This window comes from Carica papaya, chromosome 7 (assembly GCF_054855325.1).
Source record: "Carica papaya isolate Zhongbai chromosome 7, ASM5485532v1, whole genome shotgun sequence".
Classification (NCBI taxonomy): Eukaryota; Viridiplantae; Streptophyta; class Magnoliopsida; order Brassicales; family Caricaceae; genus Carica; species Carica papaya.
The window spans coordinates 20104526-20117943 of NC_142315.1; the positions used below are offsets into that span (position 1 = coordinate 20104526).

At 34.1% G+C, this 13418-nt stretch overlaps 1 protein-coding gene across 1 annotated transcript; it reads left to right on the forward strand.

Annotated features, from left to right (window-relative positions):
- The first annotated feature begins 6865 nt into the window (after window positions 1–6865).
- Window positions 6866–13072, forward strand: PBA1 (N-terminal nucleophile aminohydrolases (Ntn hydrolases) superfamily protein). The gene is made up of 8 exons (XM_022033693.2): window positions 6866–7196; window positions 7444–7520; window positions 7784–7839; window positions 8965–9037; window positions 9607–9718; window positions 12251–12324; window positions 12585–12659; window positions 12777–13072. Exons 1-8 carry the CDS (start codon window positions 7088–7090, stop codon window positions 12906–12908), a joined length of 708 nt encoding a protein of 235 aa, XP_021889385.1. The 5' UTR covers window positions 6866–7087; the 3' UTR covers window positions 12909–13072.
- The last annotated feature ends 346 nt before the right edge of the window (window positions 13073–13418 follow it).

Sequence of the window (13418 nt, forward strand, 5' to 3'; positions counted from 1 at the left end):
CTTGATATGATGTGCCTTAGTAAAGTAGTCTGCTTGAGTTAGAACCCACACTTACTCAACTTTACATACAATTTCTTTTCTCTAAGAACCTGCAAAACCTGAGTCAGATGGTGAGCGTGTTCCTCTCTACTTTTTGAATAGACTAGGATATCATCGATAAATACAATGAAGAACTAATCCAGGAATTATCTGAAAATCTTATTCATCAAATCCATAAAGATGGCCGGTGTGTTGGTTAGTCCAAATGGTATGACTAGGAACTCATAATGTCTATACCTGGTTCGGAAAGCTGTTTTGGGAATGTCTTATGCCTTGATCTTTACCTGATGGTAACCTGAATGCAAGTCTATTTTAGAGAAGACCTGAGCACCCTGCAACTAATCAAAAAGGTCATCGATCCTGGGGAGGCGGTACTTATTCTTGATCGTGACCCTGTTCAGTCCACTATAGTCAATACATAACCTTAACGTCTCATCCTCATTCCTTACAAATATGACTCCAACACCCCAAGGGAACACACTATGTCGGATGAATCCACTATCCTACAATTCATTGATCTGTTTTCTTATCTCTTCTATCTCAACACGACTCATGCAGTATGGGGCAACTGAGATAAGTTGGGTGTTTGGCTGAAAATCTATGGTGAATTCAACTTCTTTGTCCACTGGAAGTCCAAGTAGTTCATTCAGAAACACATCCAAAAAGTCTCGAACTATCGGAATCTCTCAAATACAAATTTCTTTCTTAGGTTTGCCTAGTTAGAGAAAACAGTCAAGTTAAAGCACTTGGTAATAGAAAAATTGCCATGAGGGAATAACGTTTAAAGAATTTTATTAATTTATAATGACTCTTCATTAGGAGGGTTGAATACAAGTTTCTTGTGAAAATAATATATGGTGGCGTGATATGTCGCTAGCCAATTCATTTCTAGGATTACATCAAAGTCACCCATGTTAATCTTTACTAAATCCACACTCAATTTTCTATCTACTATATTTATGATACAGACTCTGTATATAATCTCCCCTAGTAGTGTCATACTCCTAGAAGTAGACACAAACAATACAAAATCAAGTCTTTTATATAATACATTCAAGTTTGGTGTAAAAGCATGTGAGACAAATGAATGTGAGGCACCAGTATCAATCAAAACATGTGCAAAATGATTACATATAGTGTACGTACCTTGTATCACGTTTGGGTTAGCTTCTGCATTTTGCTGAGTGAGGTTATAAGCTCTGTCCTAGATAGGGGGTCTGGCCTAGTTATGATTCCTCGGGTACTCTCTTGCGTAATGTTGGGCACTCCCACATATACAACAAGTATTGTTGAGGCAATAGCAAGGTCAGTCCCCATGATCCTTGCCACAGTGCTAGCAAGTCCTATTGTGTCCTGTTACTGGAATCTAAGGAGCTTGAGTCACTGGTCTAAATCTCTTGTTCTGTTGAACATGTACAGTGGGTGCTGGTCTGCAGTGTGAAACCGGGGGCCTGAGGTTCCCTACTGCTGGAAGAAAAATGTGAAGGTTCCTCTCCACTAGTTATACTTTTGCCAGAATGACTGAGTACGTACTGAGCTTGAACACATACAACTGCTGTCTAATCTCAATATGGAGAAAGTACTGAGCTCGAACACATACAACTGCTGTCTAATCTCAATATAGAGACCCCACTCGAACTTTCTTACCTTTCTGCCTTTATCCATCATACTCTCAGGGGAATAGCGGCCTAACTCTAGGAACTTTCAGGTATATTCTGACACAGTCATATCACATTGGACCAGGTGCGTAAACTCCATTTCCTTCAAATGTTGGAGATACTCTAGGAGATACTCTACGTTGAAGGCCATAAGAAACTGTTCCCAAGTGACTAGAATGGGTAGGGTGGCCTGCTTGAGTTGCCACCAGTGACCAACCTCTCCCACCAGCATGTAGGTGGCAAGTATGGCTCTCTATTTGAGAACCACCCCAAAAGTCGTGAAAGTCTTCTCTGTCTCAACTAACCAGTACTCGACCTCTTCAAATAAGGATACCCTTATAAAAATAGATGGGTTTAGTCTTTTGTACCTTTTAATATAGTATGGGTCCATCATGGGTGGAACTAGGTCCCGTGGAAGAGGGACTAGATTGTGCTGGGGAGGATCAGATTGCCCTATGGTGGTATTGGATGATATAGTGGAGGCACCGGATTATACTGTGGTGGTGGTGTCGGGTGACACAGTTAGGGCACCAGACTATATTGTAGTGGTGGCGGATAGTACTATGAAGGCACCAGATTATACTGTGATAGTGCTGGGTGATGCAGTTGGAGGACCAAACTATACTGTGGTGGTGCCAGATGGTACTATGGAGGAACAAGATTGTACCAGAGTGGCTTAGTATCGTCCCATTGCAGGGGTGGCTCAAACTATGGCAGTAGGGGAGGGTCAAGTAGCTCCTTCCTTTCCTCCCGGGCCTGTTGAGCAGTGATGAGTCTCTCCAGCATTTCAAATAGTCAGTCAACATTCTCTCGAAACAAACCCTCCCAGACTGCTCGGTTTAGTGTGGGTCTTCCTCTCCTCATCTATTTGTACCTGCATTTCACAAGGAATGGTTGAGTGGTAGTTCATTTTTAGTGTTGTCTTAAGTCTTTATGTAAGGAATGGTTCCGAGGAACGCGGCTCTGATACCAACTGTAGAGGTCTGGGACTTAAAAGAAAAAAAAGTCATAAATTAAATGTAGAAGCGAAATAATAGAGTTTTAGGGTTTTCATTCCTTATATAATAATTTAGAATGTCTAATAGGGTTATGGAAATGTCCCTTCTAAAAGAACAAACGAAAGTCAAACAAATAAACAAAAGGCAAATAACTAAGCATTCTAGGACGACCTTCACTACCTTTTGAAGGGAGTATGAGTAATGAACTATTCACAACACTTTATTGATCAGGATATGGATCTTGGTCCTCTTGATATGAAATAGTTAATGAAATGGTGAGCTACATTAACCTAGTAAGAATATCACACTACTCACCGATATAGAAGTTGAATGTTGGTAAAAAAAATCATAAAAACAACCAATGAAGCTATTGATTTAAGTAAATTCATTTACTATAAAGAAAAACCATTTATTACATATAGTTACCATTGTGAGATTTCCAAAATTGACCTATAGAGACAATAACTCAAATAACATTCTAATCTCATATTCAGTGAGTAAGAACAACTTTTCCTTTTTATTTGCCTACTGATATCTCTGGGGGCCCATAGGGATGTCCCACTACGCGTGAACCAATATCCAACATTGTCAACTAACCAACCGTCCCCAAACCCCGTCTAGTATGAGCGTCAAAAATACCATCCTGCAATACCCCATCCGGTATGAGGATGAATTGAGTCGTTCATCCGGTATGAGGATGAATTGGGTTGTTCGTCCGGTATGAGCGCTAAACATACCATTTTTCGATACTCTATCTGGTATGAGGCAACATTCACTATAAGGTTCCCTATGTATCCGATCCATCCACCATCTCCCAAGATATCCAGTAAGGTTACCATTCATTAATTCACATGACCACACAATTTTTTGTTTGTATATTAATTTCTAATTTAACAAATCAACCGTAAATCACGTAAAACAAGCAATATATATATCAAGAAAGCATAATTGAATCATTTAACAATTTCAGTATATCATCATGTATTTAAAGCTGTAAATTCAACAATCAGTTAAACATGACAAATAAATAACTAACCAATTTTGACTCTATTAATAACTTGTAATTATTCTCAAAGTTTTCTAAATTACACAAAATACCATATTATCGATTATTAAGTTTCAATTCCATAACAAAGAACTAAGTGAAAGATTCTTATTCGAATCGATGTTCAAAACACCGAACTTTATACTATGCCTATTAGCGATCCCAAGGTTTCTTGAATTTTTCTGCGGAGACTAAAACACGTTTCACGTAACTAAAAATATCCCAAAAACTCAAAATCGGTATTAAAAATTATTTTTCGACAAATTTTGGGATTCTGCCACGGCGGCACCGTCGTCGACGGTAGTGATTTGTCTCGGCCTAGCCGTTTTCGGCCAGTTTTGGCCTGTTTCAGTCGGTTTTATACCCATTCCTGCGAGAAAACACGTTAGGGGGCCTCGGTTGGCAAAAAAAAAGTCAAAAAACAGAAACCAACCTGTGGTGGGATTTTTTAGTACGGCAGCTCCGCCGACTCACTTTTGCAACTGAGTGTTTTTCTTCGTTCAACCTATAGAAAATAGAACGATGAATACAATGGTGAAAAAATTGCACGAGATGGGAAACAGGAAGGGGCTCATCAGAGGCAGTTGCGGGTTTTGTCTGCAGCAATGCCGCCGGACTTTACCCGAGATTTTTGGCTCACCCACCATTCCTTTTACTCCAATTTGGCTATAGGGATGCTCGGAATTAAATTCTGAGCGAATATGAGAATTTTTACCTTTTTTGGCGGTCGAAGGTGGATCCAACGTGGCAACAGTCGACGGTCGGCAATCGACTCCTTTCTCTAATAACTGGTTCTTCTTCTCCAGCGAGAGGCTGGCGGTTAGGGTTTGAGTTCGGTGTGATGCGAGATATTTATACCAATCTCGCGTTAATCTAAATCGTTCATCACATTTGATCTCGACCGTCTGATCACGTTTAAAGAAGGAATAAATTTGGACTGTTCATTGCATTTAATCGCGACTGTCTGATCGTGTTTAAAGAAAGAACGAATCTGGATCGTTCATTGTGTTTTATTGCAACCGTTCGATCGCATCTGAGGAGGGAACAGATCCGGACCGTCCACACGCGCAGGAACGCTTCTGGGCTGTCCGATCACAAGGTACGCGGATCGCTAGCGTGGCTTCCCACGTGACACCGAGTCAGTGAACCTTGCCACGTGGCACGCTCTGGTTCGTCGGGACTGCTGATTGGATTGTCCTACGTGGTAAAATTTTCTTTAATTGCATTTTGACCTCCAGTTTCTGATTTTTCTTTCAAAAACACTATCCGTAGCCAAAATTTCACCTTTTTTTTCCAAAATTATTTTCAATTTCATTCTCAACCTATTTTTTTCCTATAATTTCACATTAAATTAAAATTTATTAATTTCAAAAAATAGGTTTTTATACATTTTTTGATGTTGAAATTAATCCCGGGCCAAATTTCGGGCTCAGGTATTACATTTAGTGTTTATGAAACTTTATGAAGTATCTTTATAAATAAAAATAGTTTAGAGGATAAAAAGTTTTTGATATAATTAAAAATATTAGGACATATTTTTCTTGAAAAGTAATAAATGAGAGAACAGAACTCACTTTCGACTTAGAGAAAAGAGAGAATATAATGTCATTAAAAAATTATTACATGTGATTCATATTTTGTTATAATACAAAATCTTCACAAATTCATACATTCTTCAATTTTAATTTAAATCTTAATGTTTGTAAAAAGTTTGTGTAAATTATAAATAAAATTAATTTGTAACGAAACATTGACAAAAATAAAAAAATTTGGCCAAAATGCTACAACCACAATAATTATTTTCTCATTTGCATATCTAAATATCATTCTTTTAGCTTGTCGGTCTAAATATCATGAAATAAGACTGTAATTTAGGATTTTGGTGATTTACTTTCTTATTGCATACATCTTTTATTGTCTCCCCCTCTTCTTTTTCTTTTCTTTTATTATTAAGGTTTCAAAATCTTTGAAGTATTGATAATGAATTTATATATAGGTTACTCTTTCTATAATTATGAAAGAATCTAATAACTATACTAAATTATAAAATAACTCTATAAATTTTATGAACTATTAATATAATTTCTTCTAGATCCATAATTAAATAATAATTATTTTTGGACTAGGCATTACAACATATTTTCCTAACATTTTCGGCTTGAAAGCTCAATGATAGACGTTGAAGTCTTATAAATTTATTTTATCTCTAAATAGAGAATGAAAGTCGCTTCTAACAAGTTTTATTTTTTTTGGAAGACACTAATCCTTTTGAATTGTGTGACTTAATATGAAAAATATTATAGGGATAAAACTTGTGAGATCATACGATGCTACAATTTTTTTTTTTTTTAAGTATTCAAAGGACTTGATATGTTGCATTTTGAAGGTCAATTCTTTTCTTTAAGGGATGACTTTTTTAATTAAAAAAACTTGATATTATAACTATAAGAATTCTCAAATATTTTGATTATTTAATAGATATTTTTAAAAAGAAAAATAGAATATTTATGACTCATCAACAATATTATTTATAATGTTAAAAATATTCTTATTAACAAGATTATTAATTATTATTTTTTCATTATTTTTAGTTAAAATATTTAAATTTATTTAAAAATACTCTTATAATTTTTTCATTTCATATATTGAATAAAACAATTGGTTGATTTCAAACATGGTATAATTCTTTTTTAAAGTGCAAAATTGACATGCACAAAATTTTTCACTAACTCAGAAAAATATTTTTTAATAAAATAAGTCAGTAAGACTTATTTAGTTTGAAGTTGCCAAATCATAAATGTTAATATAATTAGAATAATTTTTAAGATTATTATTATTTTTGTTATTACATTTGTATTATTCTAAAATTATTTTTATATTTCAGAAATTAATAAAAATTTAGATTTTATTATTTATTAAATTAAAATATTTAGTAATATTTAATTATCCAATTTAAACATAATATATGGCTATATTTTGATTATTGATCTTATTATTATTTGTGAAGAAAAAAAAAATGAAAAATATTTTTTTTTTTGCTAAAAATGGAAAATAGTTATTTAAAAAAATGAAAACTATATATCTTTTTTGGGTGAGAAGATGAAAAAAAAAAAAAAAGAAAAAGTAGGGACTCTTAAAAAACAAAAGTTGAGAGAGCAGACTTGAGCAATAAGTCAGTGTCGTCGGGAGCAACTGCAAAATACGCCCTTCCTCCTCTTTATTTACTCTTGGCGATCAAAGCTTCAGCTTTAGCCGCATCTCAGAAGAGAAAGAAGAGAAAGAAACAAGCAATAACTGAGCTTGAGCTAATTAGGGTTTCTTCTTCGCTTGATTTCTGATTACACAAAATGGATCTGAATATGGATTTGAACGCACCGCACTCCATGGGCACCACTATCATCGGAGTTACTTACAGCGGTGGCGTTGTCCTTGGAGCCGATTCTCGTACAAGCACCGGTAGTATCTCTTCTTCTTTTCTTTCTTTTCGTGTTTTTTTGCCTTATTTCTGTTTGTTTTCACCCTTCGTTGGTTAATCCCTAATAATATCTTTTTTCAAAAGAAAAACATTCGGTTGTATATTTTGTGGTTGAATTTGAAGAAGAGAACGGCATTCATGTTGTTTGTAAAGTGGTTTGATGGCAAGGTGTTTTCATTTATGTGAATCTGATAATGGGGAAATGTAATTTCATGGGTGTTTTGGTAGGGATGTACGTTGCTAATCGAGCATCCGACAAGATCACAAAGCTTGCTGATAATGTCTACGTCTGTCGCTCTGGATCGGTATTCTTCGTTCTCATATTTCTTCTTCGATTTTCGGTTCTATGCTTATTCGTTTCTTCCCCATCTCTAACGTTTTGATTATTCCTATTTTACTTTTAGTTTTGGCTTAGTAGTGCCTTTTGTTTTACAAAAAATAGAAGAGGGAACGGTAATACATGGGACGAAGATGCTTTGCTTTATCCTGTTCCGGAGTGTATACTTCAACTTAAGAGATGAATGCTAATATTGTCAAATTCTCAGATATACTTGTCTGCACTATGCAGGCTGCAGATTCTCAGGTTGTCTCTGATTATGTGCGCTACTTCCTTCATCAGCACACGTGAGTGCTTCTTCCATTCCTCGTGATGCTGCTCTATTAACTTTCGCAATTTGTTATTGTTTGATAACAATGTAGTGGTCTAACTCTCTTGTGATGCTTCATTGCGATGCTGGTTATCATTGAAGCTTAAATTTTCAAAGGAAAGTCCTGAATTTTTTGTCTCTGGGATAGTGTGCTGACTTTGAGAGATCCTGCATTGCGGTTGGGTGATTTTTCTTGATTTCTTCAATACAACTAGGATACTTTTTCTTTTTGAAATAGCAGTTGGGAGTAGTTATTCAATCTGTCAGTATGATTGGTAGAGAAGAATGACTTTGGCAGGCATGGTGAAGAGTTGGTTGACTGGTGGTTCTAATCTAAGGATACCTGAAGCAAACAGAATAACACTTTGTATAAGAAATGGTTCTTTTTCTTCTTTACCATGTGTCTGTGGTTTTCTTTTTTTGGGGGTTTGGGCGGCGTGTATACTTAGAATGTTGCGCATTATTGGTTACTCAATGTAGACTTAGTTTTGACATTAGGTTGTTGCATTGGCTGCATATATAGAGTGAATGTTGCGCATTATTGGTTACTCAATGAAAACATGGATTTACTATCATTATCTACTCTTTTTCTCGAATGGTTGTACTTCTACATTGTGTATGGGTCAGATTATTCCCACTAAATTTGTAGATGTTAATATTTGACACATAGACATTAGTCATTATTTAAATATTTAATATATAACTAAATCAACTCCAGTCATATCTTCAATTCCATAATTATGGTTTTGTATTCACTTGTTAAAGAAAAAATTTAATTACACATGGAATTAACTTGGAATCGGAATATTATATTTATTCAAACTTTATATTATCTGTACTATATTCTTATTCCTATACTATATAATTGAAATTTAAACCAACTGATTGTTACTGTTGAATTGATATTAGACATTGAATTAAAAAGGAATTAAATGCTTTTCTTAGTCAAACTTTTAGTTATTTGTATTATATTCTTATTCTTATTTTATTGAATTGAAATTTAAAGCAAACTCATTGTTTGCATTGTTTTGCAAAACATACCCCTTCCTTTTTAGTTTTCAAGTTCTTGTATCCTCCTAATACCAAATATTCTTGTGGACAGCATACAGCTTGGGCAGCCTGCAACTGTCAAAGTTGCTGCAAACCTTGTTCGGCTTCTGTCATATGGTAACAAGGTTTGTGTTTCCTATCTTGATGTATTGTCTGCTTTGTTGCTTTAAAATGGGAAAAAACATAAAGAGGAAAAAATTATCGGTACATTTATTTTGATTTTATTTGAAAAAGAAAGATTTCTCTGAAAAAAAAAAAGTTGAAAAAGAAAGACTACTGATATACGCAGGCTACCTTTTTTTGGTTGATGTTGAATGTTCGGTTTCAGATCTTCATGAATTCTGTGGAACAATAATTTGTCTTGCTACCTTTTTTTTTTTTGGTTATTGTTGAATGTTTTAGAGGTAATCTTATTTTTCTGTATCTTTTAAGAAATTTGTCGGCTGATTTCCTCTCACCTTTTTATCTGCATTCTAGTTCAACACTCTCTATGTCAGAATAGAATTCATGTAGGAACCTCACAGATCTAACCATGGGTTGTGTTGCCCCCATCAGTTTTTGATGGAATGCTATGTTTAAGTGATTCTGTTTAAGATCTTACTTTTTGTTTCTTAACTTTCTATATGATTTATTAATTGTATTTTGTAGCTTATGCCTTTATGCTTGGTTGAATATAATCATCTATACTTGGCAGAATATGCTACAAACTGGCCTTATTGTTGGTGGGTGGGACAAATATGAAGGTGGCAAAATTTATGGAGTTCCTCTTGGTGGAACACTAATTGAGCAGCCTTTTGCTATTGGAGGTATATTTCCTTTACCTTTTGAAACTTGTCAACTGAATTCCTCGTCTAAAGAATTGCACATAGGGCCCTTTTTTCTACAGTTGCCTGTTAATTTGCATTTTTAATTATGTCTTCTAGCTGAAGTTTATTTGAATCTTTCTTAGTATCTTGTTATTTTTTTTAAAAAGTAAAAGTGTGTTGTGTATCATTATTTCATCTTCTTATTCCATTATTTCTTCTTCTTCTTCTTCTTCTTCTTCTTCTTCTTCTTATTCTGCTTTTTCTTTCTCTTCTTCTTATTTGAAAGAAGAAGAAGAAGAAGAAGGAGAAAAAGGAAAAAAAGAAGAAGATTGAGTAATAAAAGAAAGAAGACAAGAAAAGGCCTACATTAATTAGACTATATTTGCAACTACATCATTGTTCAAAGATGACCTACCTAAATACTTATGGTTTGAGGCCATGAATACATCTTGTTATCTTTTGAATCAGAACCACTTACTAAGGGAGAGACTTCTTGAACTGAGAAAGGGGATACTAGCACTAAAGGGGTGCCAACCCATGTACAAAAATTATTTACAATTCAAGCTAGGATGTCTAGTAGGTTTCCAAAATCCTCCATAACTTGCAAAGAATTACCCATTATCAATAAACACAAGGTTTGGAACCATTTATCTTTAATTCTATTTAAACCCGCTCCCGTTCCCTCAAAAGTTCTCCTATTTCTTTCTTTCCACACAACCTAAAACATAGCAAGAGGAATGAGACCCACTGATACCCTTCCATGCCCTTTAGTATTTGCAAAAATTATAACTTAACTTAAGCAAACTATCCTTGAGTTTCTACTCTACTTGTTGCTTATCAATGTGGAGAATGACAATCAATCATGATAGGCTCTGGGGAGATATAACCAGAAGTTGTGATTTAATGATCATTTAACGTTCTATATCTGCTACTTGATAACATTTAAGTGCTGGTTTGGTTATAGATCACAAATAGGCATCACTTTCTTTATTGTCTTCCATCCTCTTGGTGCTTATGACTGGGGCTTATGGCTGCCGTCTTTTATTAAATCACTTTTGAGGTATATGTTGTCAGCCAGTTTATGGTTAGCACAGCCAGTTTGTAGTTCATCCTTTGATATGCCTATTTGATTGCAGGGAGTACCTTTTTTTAAGGAGGTGAATTACAAGAAGGGAGTTCTTAGATTTTGGTTCTAAGTACAATTGGGTTCATTAGTTTGAAGAAAAATTAGAATTTAATTCAGGTATTTTTGAATTAACAATACAACTCAATTTGATGAACTAAACAATGTTAAAATCAACGTTAAAGTACCTATTTATAATTTTTGTTTTCTCAAAAGGATACACGACCAACTTCTCTAAGAAAGAAACCAGATATAATTTTAAAAAAGAAAGAAAAGTTGCCAAATTGGAAGAGGATTTGGAGAACTGCAACTGGAGCAAGCTTGATTGAACTTTGGAGAAACTTGATTAGAATCTGGTAAATACAAATTTGATTTGAAAATTTTGGAAAAATCTTAATTGAGTTGCTGGTTTCTGATTGTTTGTGGTTTGCAAAGAAAATAAAGTGATGGCAAGACATGGTTCTTACTTAACTAGCTCACATCCAAACTTTGATCCAAATAATTAAAACTTTGGAAATCCACATCAAATTTTTTCTCCAAATTTCTGAATTCAATATTGTATATTGCATATTTTGATCAAGCTTCTCCAGACTCTGATCAACCTTCTCCAACTGCAATTTTCATGTGTTTTTTAGAGGAACCTTGTCATTGTGTCCTTCCAAAGTTAAAAGAGCTAATTTGTGTTCGATGGATATGTGGGCATTTGTTAGTCTATTGGAATGAGATTTAATATTTGATCAAATACTGGAACTGAATTGTAATTTTTTTAGTTAATGAAACCAGTTGTCAGTATGCCCAAAATTTAGAGACTTGTGTGCCTTTGCCAAAAATAAACTGATCATAGAACTATGAGAATTGCTAGTTCTTTTCTAATCTACAGAGCCCAGATCAGCTATGATGCACCATTTTCCGGGAAAAAACAAATTAAATACCATAATATTAAATTTTGTTTAAATTTCAATTTCATGAATTGGAATGGGAATGCAATATAAATAGGATGGAAAATTTGAATGAGTATAGCATGCTATTTCTGAGTCACTTGCATAAGGTTTTGTAGTTCCTTTAACATGTGAAAATACAAATTTATGATTGTAGAAGTAGGATATAAGGAAAGTTAATTTAGTTATACATCAAATATGTAAATTATGATTAATTTCTTTGTAGACATAACTAACACTTGGGGATTGAATGTGTTTAAAACAAGCACAAGAGTAAATCAACATTTGATAATAATATCTTGCCTGTTTTAGATTCTAGTTATCAATGATTCAATAGGCAGAAAATTTTGACTCAGATAACTGGAGGTTTTCCTTGAGAAAATCATCTGTCATATACTGATTAATCAATTGCTATTATAACCAGTTGTCTGCATTATCTTGGCCCAACTCACTGAATTGTCTGTTTCACAGGCTCTGGGTCTAGTTATCTGTATGGTTTCTTTGATCAAGCTTGGAAAGAAGGAATGACCAAGGAGGAAGCTGAGGTATGTTGGTTACCTTGTTATAAATATTCACTTAAGTGCCGAAGTACAAAATGTTAGATGTTTGCTTGTAAGTATGAGTTGGGACTTGATCATGGTGATGTGTGAAAGTTCTCTTCTGGTAATTTACAAGGAACATGAGAGTGAAATATTATTGCTTGCTGTTGGGTTTTGATAGCCAAGGCATCAGCCAAACAACTAGCAAGACTATCTTGGATGTCGTATTGATTTCTAATAGCATTTGTTTTAATTATATGTTGCAGCAACTAGTGGTTAAAGCAGTTTCTCTTGCCATTGCACGGGATGGTGCTAGTGGGGGTGTTGTTCGCACTGTCATTGTAAGATTTCTTAAAGATCTGTATCCCATATAGACTTCCATGTGTGAATATTTTATTAAGGTGAAATTGCAGCAGGTAAAAAGGCCAGGATTTATGTTTGATATGCTTTTTTTGCAGATTAACTCAGAGGGGGTGACAAGAAACTTCTACCCTGGTGACACACTACCACTTTGGCACGAGGAGTTGGAACCTCAAAACTCATTATTGGATATACTGAACGCATCCAGTCCAGAACCAATGAACATATGATCAGGAGGGCTGCACCCCTTGAATAGTATCGAGCTGCACTTAGTAAATCATGATTAATCTTTTGTGCATGCTCCTCCAAATCTCATGTTTGTTTATGATATGTTTGGGAAGTATGTGTTGATTCTCTCCGCAGGGGATTCAATTAAATTTGAGCCTTAGCTTTTTCTACTGGCCTTATTTATATATTTAAGTAGCTCAAGTATTTTAAAACTTGGTTTAAATTAACTTAAATTGATTGCTTTGGCAGTTGATATTAAATTTATTGAGCATTCATCAAATTAGGCATTTTTTTGCTCCAAATTTGCAATTTTCAGTTGACATAATTAAAATATATATATATATATGGGATGTGTTTGATTAATTAATTATATATTTCTTTAAATTAGACTATTAATTAGAGTTAGTTTTATAATTTAAAAATCAGGTATATATATTTATAATTAAGTAACTATATAATTGAATATACAAAATAGATGAATTTATCATATTAACCCAATAAAATTATGTTCT